The sequence below is a fragment of the Simochromis diagramma genome, unplaced genomic scaffold, assembly GCF_900408965.1.
Source record: "Simochromis diagramma unplaced genomic scaffold, fSimDia1.1 OVJJ01000304.1, whole genome shotgun sequence".
NCBI classification, from domain to species: domain Eukaryota; kingdom Metazoa; phylum Chordata; class Actinopteri; order Cichliformes; family Cichlidae; genus Simochromis; species Simochromis diagramma.
The window spans coordinates 19,487,720-19,509,879 of NW_024387030.1; the positions used below are offsets into that span (position 1 = coordinate 19,487,720).

At 41.2% G+C, this 22,160-nt stretch overlaps 1 protein-coding gene across 4 annotated transcripts in view; it reads right to left on the reverse strand.

Annotated features, from left to right (window-relative positions):
• Positions 1 to 1,810: 1,810 nt before the first annotated feature.
• The window catches only part of ppp2r5eb (protein phosphatase 2, regulatory subunit B', epsilon), a 48,160-nt gene continuing 27,810 nt past the window's right edge, over positions 1,811 to 22,160 (reverse strand). For all 4 annotated transcript variants that reach the window (XM_040041863.1, XM_040041862.1, XM_040041861.1 and 1 more), the window contains 12 exons: positions 12,998 to 13,194; positions 10,621 to 10,722; positions 9,348 to 9,440; positions 9,077 to 9,207; positions 7,498 to 7,557; positions 5,753 to 5,861; positions 5,323 to 5,376; positions 5,045 to 5,095; positions 4,804 to 4,923; positions 4,509 to 4,636; positions 3,567 to 3,668; positions 1,811 to 3,244 (listed from right to left, as the gene is read on the reverse strand). In XM_040041863.1, coding sequence (XP_039897797.1) covers positions 3,145 to 3,244; positions 3,567 to 3,668; positions 4,509 to 4,636; positions 4,804 to 4,923; positions 5,045 to 5,095; positions 5,323 to 5,376; positions 5,753 to 5,861; positions 7,498 to 7,557; positions 9,077 to 9,207; positions 9,348 to 9,440; positions 10,621 to 10,722; positions 12,998 to 13,194 — 1,247 coding nt within the window. In that variant the 3' untranslated portion in view covers positions 1,811 to 3,144. The remainder of the gene's footprint in view (positions 3,245 to 3,566; positions 3,669 to 4,508; positions 4,637 to 4,803; positions 4,924 to 5,044; positions 5,096 to 5,322; positions 5,377 to 5,752; positions 5,862 to 7,497; positions 7,558 to 9,076; positions 9,208 to 9,347; positions 9,441 to 10,620; positions 10,723 to 12,997; positions 13,195 to 22,160) is intronic.

A 22,160-nucleotide genomic window follows, 5' to 3' on the forward strand; every position in this document is an offset into this window, starting at 1 on the left:
GTGGGGAGACCCACCTTGAGTGTTCATTGTGTATCTATGTGGCTTTTCTTTCTATCCAGGTATGATTTATTGCATTAGGAGTGTGTTTGGGATCATTGTCATGCTAAAAACTGAAGCCCATTAGAAACTTTCCTGATGGTACTGCATCACTTTATGTTCATAATTTCATCAGGTTTGGTAAGATCTCCAATACCACTGACTGAAACGTAGACATAAACCACGATAGAGCCTCCACAGGTTGTAGACATTCACTACTGTACATCTCTCCCCTGTATATACTGTGATGACTTGACTTAAAAATGTCAAATTTGATCTCATCACAACATAATAATGTTGCCACTGATTTTCATTGCAGTTCCTTCTGTCATTTGGCATACCTCAGCTCTTTCTCCCTGCGACAGTCACCCTTCAATTCCGCTGAGGATTCGATAAACGGTAGATGATCAACTGAAGGGCCAGAAGAATCTCTCAGGTCCCATGTCCGGTCTTTTGGATGTTTTGCTGTTTCTTAAGTACATGACTTTCAGGTACCGCTCATCTGCTGTAGATCATTTCAGCAAAAAGCTCTTTAGAATTATTGTGTCGGTGCAAAAATACTATTTTATGGGACTTTTGTTTTGTTTTGTTTTAATCCAGCTAAAGAAATGTGAACACATGATATAGTTTTGCAACAGGCTGCAAAGTGTCTACATACAAAAAGTAAAATTGGATCTCGGTTCTCACTCACACACATTCACACACACACACACCCTGTGAACCCAGTGAAATAAAGCAATTCAGCATCTGGGCTTTATCACAAAACAGGTTTAATTTAATATCTCTTTATTTTTTAAAATAATTAAACATTTGTATTTCTCCAACCCTTTTTTATCTTTTTTTTTTTTCAGCTTTTAAATCATATTACATCTGGGCCATTCTAAAGCACACATTAATTCTGCAAGGGAGGAGGGGGTGAGGTTCACTGTCAAAGACTCCCAACAGGGCAAAAGTGGTCTGCTCAGTGCCTTCCCTCTACACTCGCCTCCCTCCCCCCTCTGACCCTCTCCTGCCTACCTGCCCTCACCCCTCCCTGCTTTCCTTCCCTCCCACCCTCCCCTCCCCAACTAAAAAAAAAACAACAAAAAAAAAAACAAAGAGAAAAATTATATATATATATATATATATATATATATATATATATATATATATATATATATATATATATATATATATATATATATTTTCAAATGGTCAAAAGAAACTTCATCAAAATATTCAAAATGAGATAAAAACCAAGAGAAGCGGGAGGAGTGAGACAGAAAGAAAAAAGAAACAGACTAAAAGAAGGGGAAACACTATCATAAATACCAGGAAGTTGTTCCATAATACCTCTTTATATACTGGATACTCCTCTCCACAGTTTCCTAAGCAAAAAACATAGGCTAAATTACTACAAGATACAAGATTATCAGTGTACTGCATTCAATAACAATTTACAGGGTTGTCTTTTTTTGTCACTGTTGCTGTAATACTGTGAAGTCAACGCGGCGCCCCCCCAGTGGGCTTAGAGGGACGAGGCGAGAGGGGCGGGAGGTGATGCGAGGCGCTCGTCTTTTCACACGAGGAGTACTTTTCTTTTTTGGCGCTCCTTTGAGGACCCGTTATCATGTGTGTGTGTGTGTCTGTCGTTAGCTGTGAGTCCCCCGTTATGGCCAGACAGTACCAGTGCCAGACTGATACCAGCGATACCTGGTATGGCAGGAGGGACGGGGTCAAAAACAGAGAAGGAACGTAATCAGCTAATGGAAGGTAGTCCTTTTTTTGGAGAGGGGGAAATGAATAGGAGTGTGTTTACATGCAGATGGTTCTGGATTCAAATTGTTTCTGGTTTGTATGTGTTAATCTCTTTCTGTTATAACATCGGGCAACCAGCCACATTGCCAGGGAAGTTAATAAAATGAGACGCTGAATAACTATAAAAGACTCAAAAGAGACACTCGTCTCCCGGGACAGGTGAAACAAAAGCACCAGGAGAAAGTTTGCACAAAGCCCCCATCACCATTTCAGTTATTGCTGTGTGGAACATTTATGACTGCACACGTTTAAAGTTTGTTTTGAGCCTTTTTGTTGTTGTTGTTGTTTTTAACATCATCTGTATTGGCACTACCACCAGAGGGCGCCAAAGTAAAGGGGAAAAAAAGAACCCTACACTTACTGCTCAATTTTCAGCATTTCAAATCCCAAGTTTGACAGTTTTAGTCAGGATTTATGTAGTTATGTACTCTCCTGATTTGCATGGACACACATGTAAACACATTTAAAGAGTCAGTGGTGTGTTTGTGTGCACTGTGAAAGGCCCTGTTGTCAGATTAATGTGTGTTTGTTTGTTCGATTCATTGCCTGTTTTAAACAGGAAGCAGAATTTGCAGACAGGTTGGTGAGGCCAGGGAGATTAGGGGTGTCCTTTGGATGGAATGGGGCGACTGTGATTGGTTCACTTGGGGCCTGGTAAGACCGAGAGGGAAGAGAAAGATGGAGGCAACAAGAGGAAAAGCAAAGAGGAGAACCAAGAAAATAAAAATGACATATGGGACTACACTGAAGAAGACTGGGGTGAAGAGTTAAAATCAATCTAACCTCTCTTTTTTTGTGTTTTTTTTTAATATTTTCCAAGGGTTCATTCCATGTCCTACAGTCCAAAAAGTTTTTTTTCTTGTTTAAATTCCCCTCCCACACAAGTGATTTTCTCATTTTCTATTTTTTTCTTCCTTTTTTATTATTATTATTACTGTTTTGTTTTTCCATTTGCAATAATATCAGTTTAAGGGAGAAAAAAAGAAAAAAAAAACAATTATTTACAGTGCTGTTGAAATAATGAAAACAGACGTAATGAATCTACTGTAAAGTAAGTCGCACAAACACAGGAGGAAAAAAAAAAAAAGCATAAGAAAAAAAAGAAAGAAAGAAAATTAAGAAACCAGCGAGCGCTCTGTGTCGATCCAGAGACGACAGCCTGTATCAGGAGCTCTGGGCAGACATGGCTAATGTCGAGGGCAGGAGAGTCGGGATCAGGGCAGAGGAGGAGCGGGGAGTCGGATGGGGAGAGGAGGAGGAAAGGAGCAGTAGGATAGGGGAGGGACAGAGGGGAGCGCGGCGCTGTCTTTGTTAAGTTGGGATGATTCCGTCGCTCCTAAGGCCCCGCTTCAGCTCCAGGTCCTCCAGCTTCTTCCACAGCTCCTCCCGTTCCTTCTCCTTCTTCTTCTCACTGGAACACAAAAACACATAAGCATTAAGCACAAAAAAAGCATTAGCTCTAAGTGAAAAAAATAAAGAAATGTTTTTATTGAATCAGTCACTCTAAACGGAAGTCTGGTGCTCTAACTCAAAGTATTTATCAGTGTGGCTTTTCTTTAACCAACATCTAATATTGATCCTGAGACTGACACAGTGGGGTGATAGTAGCACTGTGTGTGTTCCTGTAATGTGTTAAGCAGCTCCCTGGAGGCATCACAAACTATCACATTATTCATGAGTCCCCATCACCCCTGCTGCTGCTGCTGCTGATGATGATGTGAGCAGCTTCTTACCGCTGGCGGTCCGACTTGTAAGTGGCTGTGAGTTCATCAAATAAGGTACTGTTCATCTCCATGAAGGCCTTCAGTACGTTGTATACCAGCGCCACGATTGCCCTGAGAGGGGAAAAGCACAGACAGAGTAAGACAACTTACAGCGGCACATTTTTATTGCTCCTTCAGACTTCTGTGGTAGCAGACACAGAGCTTCCAGCCTTCATTTTTGGATAAATTATGGAGACATCCAGCGATGTGTGCCCAACTGATTCGCAAACTAACAAACATTTTTTTTCCATTTGAGATCAAAATCAATTTTTCCAAACATTCCACATTTATTCGTAAAAACAGGAACATGCTGTTCCTATTAGCACTGGAGTATAACCCTCTTTAAGATCCATATGTGCCCCATGCACCCCACAACAGGCACAGCCAGCTGGCATGTTTCGATGACTGGTTGTGTCTACAAACGTATCTGAATAATATCAACACTTGGCAATAAATTCAGAATAAAACAACCAAAAAACAGGTACACGATAATGAAATATTTTTCAGTAATTTATATTTTCACCCCTGGCCAGCTAAAGTCTAATTTGCTGAAAACCAGGAATAAATAAACGTGCATGCATGTTTTCCTGTGTTTAGAGCCCTGACTTTGGCTTAGGAGAGGAATCCTGAGGTGACTAGTAACTTAAACGATCATATGCAATTTCAACAATCTACTTGTGATCTTCAAATTAACACTAATTCCCAATTGATATCAGTTTTTTAAGCTATATTTAGCTGTTCAGAATTCAGATTTTTCTCAAGAATGTGGAACATTGCAATGCAATTCTGCTGGGGTACAGGGGGTTGTATGTGTGACTCTACTCAGGTCTTGAAGTATTCATTTCCTAATGAACATCAGTAGAAAGTGAAAACATTAAGCCTCATCTATTACACAGAAGTCATGCTACTCACGGGTTCCAGTGCTCTTTGGAGATCCTGTAGAGGCTGGCAAACATGATGGGCAGGATGACGCTGGAGTTCTCCTCAATCAAACTCATGATGTACTCGTTGTTCCAGTAGTAAAGAGCTCGCTCTGCAACCTGGGACGAGACGGACGCACACTAACTGAGCCATGTCTTCATGCCACCAATAACCACTCGTCACTCTTTAATAACCAATAACTGTTTAAGCACAAATGTCCCCCATGAATTAGGCCACCCCCACCCCACAGGAAACGTAGGCATTGTCACAATGAGTCATCGCTGACCTGGAAATGTGGGCTGGAGACACATCTGGAGATCTGTTTGAAAAGCGGCTCCTGGATCTTGACGAACTGTGTGGGTTCGATGACGTCCAGAATCTCCTCCAGCTCCCCTAGAAACATCACCTGCAGTGCCGTGGAAGAGGGACAATATCAACACACACAAGATGATGTTTAAAACACACAGTTTTGTTGTTGTTGTTTTGTTTTGGGTTTTTTTTTGCATTTAGCAACAAATGAGCCTCACCTCTTTTTGACTGCAGGTTTTTGGCCAGAACTTCAGTAAGCCTCTGATGACCTGAGAGAGAAGATGCCACAGTTTATACAGTTGGCTCCTTTCCCCCCCCCCCTTTTTTTTCTCAAATACAAGTATTTGAGTTGAAATAATAATAACAGTAATGTCATTCTTTACATTTCTGACTCTGTCGTTGATGTGAAACACTTTCATGACAAACTGAGAGGGGGAATGAAAAATGAATGTCACACAAAGGTGACTGATAGGAGGAGTTGTGCATAGATACTTACTGGTTCTGTTAATGTTGGGTCTTTCTCTAGGAATTGTACAATGCAATACGCCAACTGTGAGGAGAGGAATCCGGAGGTTAAAACTAACATCACATTAAGCCTCGAGCAAGGCTTACAACAGCAGCTCAGACGTACAAACACAGCAGTGAAAGAGCTTTCAAATGATTTTACTTTTTAAACCACTGTGTTTCTGCTGATTTTCACGGCTGCTGTCAACTATAATATTATTACACATTTAGATTCCTTCAGTGTATAAAAACACACAAACATACACATAAGCTATAGCACGAAAGCACACCTTAAAAAGCATACAGGATACTTTTCGAGGTTCCAAGTTCTGTTTGTGGATAAACTACGCCTGGGATTCCACCAAATCTAAAGTTGGCAGATATTAGCTTTTACCCACATACTCTATACACACTATTGTTACCTGTGCATGGAAGAGGGACAGACTCCTGACAGTGTGGAGGGGAATCAACACTTTGACCAGAAACTGTTTATGCTCTGCTTTCAGTGGCAGAGCAAAACCATTGATTATACTGGAAGAGAGAAGGAGGAGACAAAGAGGAAAATGTGAATATAAATTAAACAAGAACACATAAAAGAACTTTATTGTGACCCTATGAAAGCAAGTGGAAGATCAATGAGCTGCAGACCAAAAGAACACTGTTTATACGGGTGATGTGGCCTGGGGAAGAAACACAGACCTGATGATCCTCACAAAAATCGCAACAATCCTGTTTGTTTTACATTGTGTTGTATCAGATTCATGTTTGTTTAAGCGACAGTGCTCCGTGTCTATGCTGTGTGCCAGACAAATGTCAGAGATGTTATTGAATGTATGTGCCAGCAAGCTCTCCAAGGAGAAGCCCGTCTCATTCCCATAGTTGGAGTGTTTCTTCTGGAGTTGGTTTGACTTCATCTAATGTTGGTTGATTGGTTTGTCACGCTCGTCCAGGCTCTCCCTGACAATCAGTTGAAGCTTTGATAGTCAACAACAAAAATGTATGACTGTCAGAGGTCGGACTGTGGATCATGTTCCATGAAACACATCGTGTAATTTGTTATCTGCCGACCTTAACGTCATATACATATCAGTGTTTTCCGCGGGTTAACCCTCTGTTTGTGGCACAAACACACAAGCATGCATTCCTAACTGAGCTACTAAATAATACTTTTATTTTTTACGTTCTTTGCGATTATTTCAATTGGCTCTATTTTGAATGAGTCTCATTGCAGTCCAAAGCTACTGTCTCAGACTGCAGGTGGTGAATGCACCCCTGAAGTCCTTGTTGTTATGCAACCTCGACGACCTTGGCAAAAGGTCACATGAGCCAGTTCTCCAACTTTTTGCAGTTTCTAGTTAGAATGGCCCTCAGCTCACAGTGGAGCTCCAGAGGAGAACAGAGACTGCTGTTGCTAGCTGCAGTCCAATCAGTGTGACCACAGGATGAGATCTTCTCCGAAGAAGCGGCTGAAGGATGTGGAAAAATGGTACAAAAGCAAACTCAAAAGAGCTGACGCTAGAGATTGCCTCTCCCAACTTTCCTCTTATTTAAGTTCAAAGTCTGATTACAAAATGTTTTAAAAATGGTCAGAGTGGGCACCCAAATGTTAAGTAATGTCTGTGTAAAACACTGCAGTTTCCAGAGCACTGCAGACGTTCCAAGGAGGTTATCTGGATACGTTTCTGGATATTAAAATATTTTTATTAACAAATAAAGTATTACAGAAAAATGCCCTTTTCTCTGTCTGACCTCAAACAACTCGAATCACAAAGTCAATGTACTTTCTATCTTGTTTCACTGCTTAAAAAGACTGTTAAGCTGAAAGGAGGATTCATTTACTTCTCATCTGCAAGTCAAACCGTGCTCCTGGAATTCACTCTGCTCTGTTAAAATCCTGTTTTTATGGAACCTAATCATTCAGCGTTTTAGTTCCATGTCTTTAGCCTCCTTGGGTATCTTAAAAAAAACTAACTCCAGCTTGCCTGATTAAATTAAAGATGTTAAAAAAAAAAATCCTCATTGTTACATCTACAAAACCACAGCAAGATAGCAGAGTTGAGTTGAGTTCTGCTGTCGCTCTCAGGTCTCAGTCACTCAGGCTAAAAGCATCAGCAATAACAGAGCAGAATGTAAATGTGTGTCTGAGGCTCAGAGGCCCCCCACATACCTCCCCAGGATCTCCAGCAACTCAGCCACCCCGTTGAAGTGCTCCGTCTCATAAACAAAACTGCAGACAGACAGAGAGGGAGGCAGACCGAGGAGGCACACGATGAAAAGACACAAGCACTAAAACTCTCAAAGAATGGCAAAAAACAGGTAATTTGTAAATTAACACAAATAATGACAAAACACACACACACACACAAAGAGGAGTTCCAGGTTTGAACCAACAGCCACAGATATTTCTAACATCCTTCTCATCCTTTGGCTGTACAAATAATCAGAACAGAAGCAGAAGAGTCTCCGTAAACTCTCAGTGTAAGCTTGTTTGCTTACAAGCTTACACTTTTGGGTAAGCACATACTTTATTCATTTACACATTCAGCAGACACACAGTGCCATGATCACTTATTCTGGGGTGGGTTTCTCCACGTTTGAGTCCCATATTCTCTTTATTGTGGCCTTTACAAACTTCTGAGGAACACTGACACAAATGTAATTATATTAAAGGAAAAACCGTCATCGGCTTTCAACAGTGTCATTGTGCCTGGGTACTGACTCTATAGATGGCAGGGATAAACTTCGTTCTTCTGAAACATATTTTGTAATTTGGATTTTGGATGATTGTGAGAAAGAACAGAAAAAGAGTGAAAAAGAAGGTGTAGAAGAATAAAGTGAAGAGGAACATCAAAGGGAAGGTGAAGGGAAGGTGAGGAGGAAGAAAAACAAGATGAAAAAAGGTGATGAAAGTGAAGAATGAGGTGAAAAACAAAGGAAGAAGGTCAAGAATTATTATAAGACGAAAAAGGGGAAGGAGATGATGATGAAGAGGACATAAACTTCCACGTGATGTCACCAACAGGAGAAATCAGGTTGGGACGCTAATCAGAGTTGTCATTTTTCACATGCATCACACAGCAGGAGACAGTCCACTTTAGCTGCGTTTCCACTAATAGAAATGTTTGGTTTATGGAGGAAATGTGACCCACTCATATGACTTCACTGAACAATTAGCTGCTCTATTCTTGCATACGATCCAATCAGAAGTTTGGTGCAGGGTGCAGGACTCAGCCTGCTTAACAACATTTGTGCTTTCTGGCATTTGTTGGTGATGTCTACGAAAACTCGGGGCTGCTGTGCATGTGTGCAAAGGGCGTAGGACATTGGTCCATATTTCCCACAGGTGTTCAGCTGACAAGACCATAGCTTACAACTCACATCATTTTCACTCAAACAGCACCGTCATCCAGGAGAACAGGGTACACATCATAAGATGAAGGAGATCGCTCAGAACAAGTCTTTATTGATTTTCAGTGACCTTTCCCTATAAGGTGAGAAGTGGAGCAAAGCTCTGCCAGCAAATATTCTCTACTGAATAAGAGAGCCATCTGATCCCCTCACGGCAGACATCAAGAATTCAGCTCTTTGCTTTTATTTGTGAGCCTTGTCTATTCGAATTTTTAGCTCCACTCTGTTGACTGGCAACTTTCTACCGTGGCTTCCTTTTTATCGTGAAAAAAATTCCACTCACATACAAACAGAAGCTTTTTCCAGCCCAGACATCTGAAGAATTCATGTTTACTCACCGTAGAAAAATATTATTGATCTGTTTTCGTATAAAAGCCCTCAGCCCCAGGAATTTGCCGTAGATTCTATGCAAGACTGTCTTCAGATAGTCTCTCTCCCGAGGGTCCTCGCTGTCAAACAACTCCAAGAGCTGGACACAAGGTGAGGGGGGAGAAAAGTCAAAAAAGCAACGTGCCTTAAAAGCAAAGAAAGATATGAAAAAGCTAAACTGACAGTAAAGAAGATGATGAAGTAGAAAAGCAGAATTCTGAAGGTGACTCAACAACTCACCTGTAGGACAAACTTCTGGTCTATGTACTTTTTGGCAATGCTGGGCTGGAATTCCTGACTCTCCAAGAACCGAATGAAGAACTCGTATACCAACTGGAGAAAGAAACACGGTTGATAAAGAATTCATGTTAACCTCCGACGCAAACAAAACTTTGTTTCACATGATAACAGGTGGAAAAGAATAGAAAAGTCCAAAGGCTCATCGCTTCTTCTCAGATATGAGTGCATTGAATTAAGCCCATAAATACTCAGACAGAACTGGATTAAAGGGAGAAACGGCTCAAAAGTCACAAAAAGCAGAGTAATCTGGGATGAGCAAGGTAGAGAAAAAAAAGTCCATTTAAGTTAAATGGAGTTTAAATGTATATTCTGGGAAATATCATCATCCATTTTTCTATATAAGAATGAAATAACCACTCTCACAACCATCATAAGACTAGAAGCATGGGGGCACTGCTAGCCTGCTTCTGTTTGAGATTCAGCAACAGGCCTGCAAACACCTCTAAAGCTCACTAATTAGCGTGATACAGCTCTTTCATGTATTATGTATTCAAACACAACAGTACAATTTGGTCTTGCTCTTGTAGGCAGCCACATATTAAACACCCTTCTCCACACGTGGACTTTCCAGGGCACACCTCCACCCCTCTACCTGCTGCCAACTTTCACTTCAAATCACATCATTATCTGCAAAGCTACGGTCCACAAAGACTTTCTGCAGGCCTGCTGCCTTATTGCCATCCTCACCTGATCCTAGCCAGTTCCTTCCATTTTATGATTTCCTATCTCAGGATAGTCCAACCTTCTCTACTTCCAGCTTTTCAGCACACTCTCTTCACTTCTCCATCACCTTAACTTGTGGTACAACCTTCCCAGCTTAGCGCCTCCTCGTGTTGCCACATTTCTTATTAAACACTGCATTGTTTGCTCATGCCTATATTCCCTCCTTTTAGATTCCTAAATTTTCTCCTTACATCTCAAGACTCCTTGACACCCTTCCTCCAACTAGATCAAACACCTGTATCATAATGACTGCCTCCTTTGGTTGGCCATCTTTCCCATAACTCTCCAGTACTACTTTGCTCTTAACTTCCTCCTGAACTCTACCCACCACTGCTCTTGCTTCAGCCTGTTCTAAGGAGCTTTACCTGGCAACTCACTGATAACTGCACAGAAATGTGGGTATATAGACAAACTTAGCAGACGTTAGTAAAGAAATTACACCAAAGTACCCCTAAAGGGTTGTCATTATACACACACACACACACTTTACCTGTAAGTGTGGCCAGGAGGCCTCAAGTGTGGGCTCATCCTCTTCAGGGTCAAACTCGTTACTGTCACTGGGCGGAAGGGTCCGGAATATGTTGTGAGACACCTGGAACAAGAAAGCGGGAACTTCAATCCAGTGACTGGAAATTGGGGTTCTGACCCAACATATAGATGATAACTGCTGTTTACATGAAGGATGCTTCAATGCAGGGAACTGTTCCCTCTTGTCTAAAGTCTAAATCTTATGTACACGTAAACATCTTAACTGACACTAGGTGTCAGTTTAAACAACTTTCCAAAACCACATTTCAATTCATGCCTTAATATTTGAGCCTCTGCTTCAGTACTTCAGTTTTTCTTCGAACACTTTCTTCGAGTGGATTGACAGGGTTAAAATTTAACAAAACATTTTTTGGGGAATTATTACACACAACCATGGACCTCCTTGTCAACTATTCTGATGCATTTCTCCATTGAACAATCTTCAAACATTGCATCTTTAACCAGACCAGCATGCTTTAAATCTGGCAAGAAGTCAGAAGTCTCACAATCCTCACTGCAGCATCTACATGTATATATGTCTACACTTCAGCTTTAGAGTACTTAATTATGTGTTCATAGTCTACTAGATAACAAAAACTACCATGAAGCAGTACATTTAGCCACATACAAAGCAAACCTAACAGAGTTTAGTGTAAACCACATCAGTCCAGATGTGTGTGGCAGGTGATACATTAGATTCACTAAGAATAATACAATGAATTACAATGCTGTCCACATGTATGTCTCTTCTTAATGAGACCGACTTTGTTAACTCTTATCAAAGAGTTGTCATCAGGCAGAAACCTCTGAAAAAATATTGTGCTGTGTCAGTTTTTCTAAATGTCCATTAGACCAGTATGTTTTCTGTCTCAGCACAGGACTGCTTCTTTTACAGTACCTGCATGTACTGCAGCAGACCTTCAGTTATGACTGTCCTCAACGGCCTGAAGATATACTCTGTGGAAGGCTCCAAGTAATTAAACCTAATAACAACTTGGTGCACTAGGTTAAAAAAAAAATATTAGCTTTGAGTACTTCAGGGCCTCTGTTCATTGTGGGGTCTGTGTTCATTAGCTGAACATACGTAGCTGCCAACATGCACACCAGCTCCTCTTCTGCTCTTATTTTCCTCCTGTGTATCTGCTCATCTCCTATGTGTCTGTACACAGAGCACTCAAAAATCACTGCTATGCCCCTGCTGAGCTAGGAAAAGAGGGGAGCAACATTTCAACCACACAGGATTAGTTATTTATTCTTTAGTAGTAGACTTTACATACTAAACCAAAAAAATGGACGTCCCGTGGGGCTGGATAGGGTCTGTGGCTGCTGCCAAATCAAAGAACAGAACTAAAAGTGAACTAACATAGCTCATAAATTTGACTGACCTACAAGAGAGAAAACGAAAAACAACTACAACTACTCCTTCCCTGAGAAAAGAACACAGCAACACCCACTCGCCTGCTCTAGTGAGTCTAACTAAAGAATCCAAGCATCAGACTGAAGCTGAATCAGTTTCCTCCCACTGAATAATGACAAGTAACAAATTTAAACAGAACATTTTCACTATGTCCACTCACACCTTTACACCATCAGTGCTGAGGGCTGCAGGGGGCCGACATTTTCCAGCCGTGAGACAAAACATGACTGCACAAAAAGACGACTGGGAAAAGTGAAATCTAATTATTACAAACAAGCTTTTCTTTAAGAAGTAAGCTTTGACCCAAAGGAGGCACACTATGTAAACATGTCTGTCAGTACTCATTTTCAGCACCATTGGCTTTACACACCAACACTACCTACAAGGGCCACACAGCACTGCCCCATCAATGACTCGAAATTTCAAGGTGCATGTTACCTTAATGTTAAACTTTCACGTGTGTCAAAAGACAGTAAAATTCTTTAGATATGGGGATGACACGCTAAGACAGGAAACATCTCCAGACCCCACTGACAAAAACAGACATTTTTACCTCATTAAATGTAATAAAATGTTCAGTTTTTAGTACCTGCTCCAAAGAGGTTACAATTTTGGTAGCAGTCTGTAAAAAACGATAGATTGTAAAGTTTTGAATGAATGGCGAACAGTCCATTAAAATTTAGATTCCATCCACAAGGTGCTCAAGGTCAGCTTAATGATTTATTGGTCAAAAATTGACAAAAGGGCTTTGTGCAGACAAACCAACACCCATCACTGCAAACTTTCCTCCATCTTTGAGATGAAGATGGTGTAAAGTTGTGAGTGGACATGGCGAAAACAAAAAAACTGAAATTCAGTGTTCTGTACAGACAGAGTGCAAATCTACTGTTTACGCAGAATGGGCGGATTCATTCTTTCTTACCATTTTCACAACCTCGGGGTAGGCCTGTTCTGTCAGGTAGCCCCGGCTTACGGTCACGTAGTCCACCAGCTCGTTGAGCGTGGAGCGCTTGTACTCCTTCATCTTGAGGTCTGACAGCGTGTCCATGAAGTCAAAGACAGTACAGCACTGCTGCAGCTTCTTCAGGAACAGCTCCGGCTGCTCCGCCGCCGGCACGTCTAGACAGGCAAAAGCAAACACGGGGGAAAGAGAAAGATGATGACAAAGGTTAGATAAATTGGTAAAGACACATATCTGGAGCGAGCAGATGCTTCTGACTCCCGCAGCTACCAGAAAGCTGTAATAGCAAACACCACATGGTCAAAGACGGGCAGAGTAAAAACAGGGATTTGAGCAGACCTGGTGGGACAGAGGCCTGACACACAAATAACCACATTAATATTTATTGATTTATTTTTTTCATTACCATTTTATGAGAAAAGCAATTAATGGTCATGGTCAGAATTCTACCCTTTGAAACTAAAAACCTGCTTTCTCCATGAATTTACAAACTAAACAGTTAGCACAGCAAGTTGTTGGTAATGAAAACCATTTTTAGCCACATTGAGATCAAGTTATACTTTCTTTACTTCTTAGTCAATTGTCTACAGGCAGATTGGGTTAAAGACACATCCAATACCATGTAGTAGTTAAACTGTTACTGATCTGCCCTCATCTCGTGCTGATTTTGTCGCTTCCTGAATCACCTGTTTTAATATTTGGAGCGAAAGCAGAGCATCTCTGTTTGGTGTAAACACAAGATGAAGTAGGTGGGTAGTTACAGCCACAAAGAAGAAAATGTGTGACTTTGCCTAGAAGAAGAAATCGGAGTTTCCAAGCTCTCCAATAGATGTTCACGGAGGACTGTTCAAAAGAAACGAAGGATGCTACCAGTGCATGCCTCAGTTGTAAAAGTGTGCTTCTTGCTCTGCAACAGCTTTTAACTTATTCATCTTCCCTGCAGACCCCTGTCTGCACAGGCAGGATGAGTGTGACAGCCTCATTATCCAGCAGCGAGTGTTTCTGATGGGAGAGGCAACGCTGTCACGAATTGTATGGATGTGCAGGCAGAAGAAGGCGGCAGGTGTCTTTATTCTGATCCCACTGTGACAGACACGACAAGAAGGTCGCACAGAGTTCAGACCTGCGGGGGAGATGAGCAACAATCTTCCCAGATCGCCACAACTCAAGACCCAGTGCTCTCATCCCGGCAGGACTGGGCCATTATTATGTAAGAGATAAGCTGCTGCTCTGAAGACAGCACACTGCTACTACTGTGCATGTGTGCGCTCCACAATTACACTTCAAAGCGCTTGGCTGCATTTTGAATTCTATTGCTACTGACGATGAGTCACAATATACATGTAAATGAGCGAGAAAGTTAGGGAGTACCGGTGAAATGACTTTTTCACCTCACCATAACATGCAGGTTTTGTGACAGTGAGTAGTGATTCATTATTTTACCTCTGAAATACTTCATTTTTACTTTTCATTTTTCAAACCAAATAATAGACTGAAAGAAGGAAATGTGCCTATTTTATAGAAAGAAATGCAAAAATCTTTTTGCATATTTGTTGATTTTACTGAGCTCTCTCACTTGAGCAGGCCCTTTCCAGTAGTAGAAATAGTGAAAAGCACTGATAAGCGACATACAGATACACAAACTGTTACATCAAGTCTAGTTTTAACTACAAATCATTATGAAAACAAAGAGAAATTCAATGCGATGCCTTCCTTTAACGTGCTTCCTGTCAGTCTGTGGCAGCTCCAGTTTAGCCTAAACTAAGATGACTTTAGTCAACAAAATCCAAATCCAATTCAGCTTTGTAAAAACTCTGACAAGAGGGGAACTAATTAAAGTTCAAGGACACATGATGTGTGAAGCGTCTATACATCTGTGTTGCTGTTATGAAGAAGCAATCACTGTGAGGCCGAATAGTGCAAAAACTGTTTGTATGGTAGAGAAGCAGAATCATATTAACGTATGACCAGAATACTTCAGCTGTGCTGTAAGCATCCTGTGTAGCAAACCTCAACATCCTGTTAGAGATAAAAAGGGTTTAAAATGTCTTCTACTTTACTTCCTTTAAATAATATTAACTTGGGAAATTAGAAAATGATCTGTGGCTGAAGAAACATAATTAAACTTCTGTATAAATGGATGATTTGGTTCATTCTTCCTTTTTTGTCAGCTCATTACAATGAATGGCTAAAATCCTCTTCCTGAAGCTCTGACCGTTTAAAGAGAAAGTGCAGTTTCCTGTCCTGGGGAAAAAAAGTCCTCTGCAGATCTCCTTGAGCGCATTTAAAGTGATTATGCTGAATGTGTTTTGATCCAAATGCCACTAGTTACTCACGACCTGCTGGCCTCCTGCTTTAGCTCAGCTCATTGAGGATGCATCCAACCGGGCCAGTCACAATCAAACCCAAACCCTGGCTGACTGGCAGCAGTCCTAATCCCTGCTCCACTAACTTCCACAATAAACGTTCATTTATCAGAGAGAATGCACAGCAAGCTGATTTTAGCTGAATTTTTCACGTTTGGTTGAGACGTTACAACACACGCAAAAATATTCTTATCCTGCCAAGTTTACTCAGCGCTCCAAATAGCCCACAAATTGTGCTGCAGTCTTATTGTACACATAAGAGGGATTCACTCTTTTCTGCGCAAATTAAACAATCTGCTTGATAAAGAACATCAGAAATTAAGACAACTAGAAGATTCATTTGCACTACTTTATTGCGTTGCTGACCCCAGGGATGACCTGGTTTTGTGGTGTTTCAGCATCCATTTCTGTTCACTGCTTTAGCTTAATGGCCTGCAACACAACCCTTATTTGCTCACTCTTATCACTCATCAGTGTTGGATTCAGCAGTAGCAGACGGCAAACCCAAATAAACCAGCACACACAGTAACACAGTAAACAACTTTCCTGACCTATGGTCTCTCTAGGTGAAGAACGAAAGATTTTTTGGGCTAAAATAATGGTGTGTCCTCCGTGTTCTATCCCTGTATGTTCCTCTCCACATCTAAACCTGTTCCTTTAGATGAGAAGAAAAAAGGGCAGGTAAAGATTGTCCTACGTCATGTCTGTGTGTATGTAGTCTTCTCTTTGAACACATAACTGCAAAACAGGAGAGTAATATGGCATCAAAGTGGTCCCTCTTCTTCCACGTCATGTGTTGCATGTGAAACACCCTTCATGTGCATGCCTATGCATCGTGAAATATGAACTGTGGGCTGGAAAAACGTGCATGCATCTTTATCAAGAAGGTTTCATCTGTCACATTGTTGTGTAATATGCATATGGGTGACAAGGCTGTATACAGAGGACAATGTCCAAGAAAGTGCTATACAGTGTATAGTGAGTGCAGAGGGCAGTGTGCAATACAAGAATAAATATGCTGATCGGGCAAAACATGCCTGATACTGTTTTGGTGCCTCTCTTAATACCAAAACAGCCCTGTCCTCTGAAGATGCACCTTGGTATCTAGCACGATCTAGCCAGATGTTAGTAACAGTGCTGTAAGACGGTAGCGTCTGAGAAACCTGGAGGCCAAGTCAACACTTCAGAATTGTTGTGCTCCTCAATCCATTGCTGAACCATTTGTGCTTTGTGGCAGAATGCATTATCCTGCTAAAAGAGGTTTTCCATGAAACGGTGTACATGGTCTGCAACAACACTTAGGGAGGTTGTATGTGTCAAAGTAACATCCACATGTAAGGTAGGACCCAGGGTTTCCCAGCAGAACACCTCTGCCGGCTTGCCTTCTTCCCATAATCCATCCTGACTCCAAGTGTTCCCGAGGTAAGCAACACATAGTCACCTGACCAGCCATGTGATGTAGAAGAAATTCTGATTCATCAGACCAGGCCAGTTCTCACATGCCCATCAGTGCTTTTTATAATTTCTGCTGCCATCACCTTTTATGGTGGTGGACAGGCATCTGCATGGGCACCCTGACTGCTCTGCACCTATGCAGCCTCATACAACACTGTGATGCACTTTGTGTTCTCACGCCTTTCTATCAGACCTTTTTGGCTCCCCACATGCATCAATGAGCTTTGGTTGCCCATGACCCTTGTTGCTGGTTCACCACTGTACCTTCCTTGGACCACTTTTGACAGATACTGACCGCTGCAGAACGGGAACACCCCAGAAGAGCTGCTATTTTGGAGATGCTCTGACCGAGTCGCTTAGCCATCGTAATTAGGCCCTTGTCAAATTCACTCAAATCCTTACACTTACCCATTTTTCCTGCTTCTAACACATCAACTTTGAGGACTGAATGTTCACTCGGTCCGTAATATATCCCACCCACTAAAAGGTGCCATGATGAAGAGATAACCATTGTTATTCACTTCACCTGTCAGTGCTCATAATGTTATACGTGATGGGTGTATATCTGAGGTTGATCACCCCAGTGGCATCAGAAGAGAGCTCTTTCTTAGCCTCTGTATTTTATGTTTGGCTGTGTATGCGCCTGCAAGCTGTAACAATATACATTATTATGTAGTCCAATTTGTTGCACACCACAGCAAAAAACACAAAAACAAAAAAAATGTTCTTGCTTGCTTTGTGTGTACTCCTGCACTCTTTGGTGTGTATGTGTGAGTCCTTCCTCTCAGTACAGCAGTGTACAGTATGCCGTACATCATTACTGTAATTACCCGCTTCACAATTTGGGGTCGGATTGTGTTGGAGAGCCCGGGGCCTCGGAATCCTGCAACTCTGCTTCTGTTGAAGCATGTGAACAGCCTTAAAGGAAGCTATTAATAGACAGATAATCACAAAGGACAGAGTAATCCCTCCACACAGACAAAGCGAGGGGGCATAGCTAAACGGCTTGGAGCTGGCTGAGAGACTACCAGGGTGAATGAGGGGAGAGAAGCAGAGAGAGCTAGAGACACACTGTGCATAAAAATGTGTGCAACTGTACTTAAAAGTATGTGAGAGAATGCGCACGCACGTGTGTGTGGCCTAGGATAACCCAGAAACCACCCTGATATTGCGCGCACACATATAATCTCAGTTAGGCCCAGAAATCAGCACAAAGAGCAGCCTGTGGTGCAGCCGTATATGAAACCTCTGAAAGGGGTCCCAGAGAAGGTTATTCTCTGTGTGTATGTACATCAGAGTGGATATCAACAAGTAATCTTCTGTAAAAACAGCCTAAATGATGGAGGGGAAAAAAGAAAAGAAGAAGAAGAAGCAGCAGCAACAAACCAACCGTATTCCATCAGCATTTTCTAGTAAGATAAAACTTCAAATCTTCACAAAGAGTTGAAGGTGAGGTCTACTAAATACTTGTTCGGTCAAACTAACAGTCCAAAATCAGAGTTTATGTTTAGCACTGATGATCAAATTAAATAAGTGTACAATGTGGAGCTCCCTGAATGCAAAATAACTATGATGTTTATGGTTCCACATTTTTCATGCCATGCTCCCCTCTCCTGTCTGCCTCCTCACAGCCTATTATCTGTAATTTAACCACAGCAGCAGCTAACAAATATTGTCATTATCCATTGTAGTCACTGGGTCTTCAAAATGCCAGAAAAGGCTTTTAAAAAGTCCTCTGCGAGTCGGCAGTGCATAAGGTGGCATATTCAAATTCCCTGCACTGTCAAAAGGCCAAAAATATTCAGCTTAGTAAAATAGAAAAATTTTAAATGTTCATATTTAACAACTGAAACTGGGGGACTTTTGGCTTCCTGGCCTCATTAAAAAGAAACATATCCATCCCTCAAAATTTTCTCTTGTAATTTCCTTTCAGTAATAATCAAATTATTTATTTCTCAGCTACTGTCTGCTTTTTTTTCTTCCTGTAAAACATTACGGTGTTAATTTGAATATGGGAATAAAAATGCATTCAGAATATTGTAAAATAATGTCATTCTGAGAGCAGAATAGTGGGGCAAATGCAGGAGACGGTCTATTCATAGCCATTAAAAGGTTACACTCCACTGCAGACTGCCACGTTGTAGCTAATGCTTCCTATTAAAAATGATCAAAATCACCATGAAGGATAACACCACACATTATCTAGTTAAACATTCAAACATATACCAGCTTCAGTCAGACCCTTCCAAGTTAACCTGTCTCTTTAAAATCACATCTCTGTGTCGATGCAGAGGGCGGAAAGTGATTTTAACGCAAAGCCGCAAAGCAAAAGGACGAAAGGATAGAAAAACAATTACTTGCCCACACACAATCTAATTGTATGATTAACCACAATAGCCCCATTCAAACAGCCAAACCCACTCACCTTCATGGGCTGCATAACCCTACTACCAATGTTTGCAACTGTAAGCATAACTGATGAAGTTGATCTCATTTCAGAGTGTATATAGTTTCATATATACAACTACCCATATCACAAAGGGCTTTTTACTTCTACCATGCCTCTTTATCCCCAAATCCATTTAGCTGGTACAAATGTGCTCTGTTTTTTTCTTTAATCCGCCAGCCACTCTGGACAGTCGATGAAACTCATGAGCGTTTAGCGGTTGCTGATCCACACCGTCAGTCTCTTTGAGCAACAGCAAGCCATGATTTGTAGGATCGGAATGACAATATGACTGCAGCAGAGGCTAGTGTGGCTAGTAAAACGTAGGCTGCAAAAGAAAATAGTTGGAAGGAATACGCCTGCATGTATTCTGTTTTTTCTTGTATATCTAGACTTGCTATGTCTGGTAGCTTCAATACCTTTATGATGTTTAGGTCAAGAACAGCTTGGTTTACATTTGTGGTTAAGACTTGCAAATCGAGAAAACTTTGGGGGCAGTTTTAGAAATTAATACTGGCTATCAAATATAAGTCAAAACAGTTGGTGCCCATGGATTAGCCAAACTTATTTCAAGCTTTGTAGGTGGGAAGTACACTGACCAGCATACAGGGACCAGGAAAAAAAAGAAGAAGAAGGAAACCCTAATGCACAAACACTCACAGCTTCTCTGCAAGTCTAACACAGACGAAGAACGTGATCTATTAGATGCATGCAATACAATGTTAAATACAACATTACATGACCGTCCCTGTTACACCATCTAAAAAGGCGCTGTAAGAAGTAATCGTCCATAATGAAATCCTGACAAACATAAATCAATAGAGATTGATATGCTAAGATTTTATTTCTCTAATTCAACCATTTATTCCATCTGAGTGAAAAATCCTCATACTAAGTGCTGCCAAAGCTTCTAACCAACTTCATTATCACTTCATTATTCAGCCTCAGTCTAAATGACAAAATAATAAACTCTCTCGGATTATCAGCAAAGGCAAAAACAAGCACTACACCCGAAGTCATTTGTGTTGTCAGCTTCCAGATTACTTAAGTAGCCTGAGAGGTGTTTACTAGTTAAATAAACTGTAAGATTTATAGCAGGGTGAACATATTTGCTGCACTCCTTTCTGTTCCCATTTGACTCACAACTTCACGCAGACATCATTAGACAAACAGACCTTCAGCCGCAATAAGAATATTAGACAGAGGTTTTGAACACTTCACAATACAGAATACAGATGTGAACTTCATAATCCAATGTTTCAGTGGTATCAGTCTGGAGTAACACTGTCATATTCAATTGTCCAAATGAATCTTTCTGACTCAAAGATCTAATGTCGTGTTTTAGAGCAATTTCTTTAGAAACCTCACAGACTTTAACTCTGTGTCCTTGAAAGACCATCAAGCATGATGGTAGACACTAGGTCACAGAACTAGAAAAGCTTCACAACTTCTTGCAAAGCAAACTGCTCTCATATCAACGAAACTATTCTGAGATACTTTATGAGCGCGGCTCTGGCCTGCGGAAACACTGATGCACCACTCTGGCTTCAGCCTCACCCTGATTTTCTCCTCCTCCTCCCTGCCCTCTTAGTTCTGTTCTGTTTCTCAGCTTTGGAAGAGACTCTCATCTGGGCTCCCTGGCAGAGGAAGAGAGAAGTCGGTGCTGCTTAATTAATGGTGGAAAAAAACTTAACTCACAGCACGAGAGAGCAGTTGGATGTCTCGCTGCAGGAAATCCTATAAGTCAGGCTAATTACATAACAGCATGAACCTATTGAATGAAGGGTCAGAATCCAGCAGCTTACATTTGTAATTGTCTATTTAAAAAAAAAAGCTTGTAAAATCTGTTGTTTAGTAAGCTTATCATTCAGCCATTTAGCAGAAATTCTGAAACGCATGTTCTAATGAGTTGGCAAAAATAGTGACTCTGCAGTGGAAGCAAGCAGGGCACAAAAAGTGTTTTTTTTTTCTCCTCCATCTACCAAAGCATGGCATGCCTTTCACATTACAACAGCATCTCATCATTAAATTTAGGATGGTGGGTGAATGAAACAGGGGAATTTTAGCATTTAGCAAAGGTGATTTCAAAAGCAAACAGTCATTTCCTCATTAATAATATGAACGAAGCGAGAGATTAAGACTAACAAGGGAAAATATAATGTTTGTGCCCACAGCTAATCATGTGAGTGATGACGTCTGTCCTTGGAACAAGTGAAGTTGAGCTGAAGCAGTCAACTGTTTCCGTGTGGCCTGCGGGTGAACTCCGCATGTTGACGGGGTATAAATACAAAGTGGGGCACGGCTACTGGGATAAATATACACAGAAAACTAAGGCTTTAAGACAGCGGCAGGTTTGGAAACAAAGAACGAGACTGAATCGAAGCCTTTGGTGAAGAAATCCTTTGGAACAAGAATAAAAATAAATACAAACAAAAACACAATAAAAATGTGTGGGGAAAATTATCTCACCCCCTCACTCTGATATGAATGAAAATGTAATATCGATTTTAGCACAATTTAGCGCGCCAATAAAATTTGAGGAGACTATTGAAATGCTAAGTGTCTCAATGCTATCCTTCACCATCTTTTAGATTATACTATCGTCCGTGCAGTACAGGAGAGACTTTAGTGGAAGTACAAATCTAGGAGGGGAATCATAGAAAAGTATCAGGTGACCAGGCGGCACACTCTTTAAGAAGAGTACACACACACAGACACACACAGTGTAAATGGGAAAGTCCCTCATCTCTAAAAGCAGTCAATGTGTGTGACCGGGTGAACAGGCTTGAGTTACAGCAGGAGAGAGAGAGAGTAAGAGTGAGAGCAAGCACAAGCGGCTGCAGCACATGGGCATAGT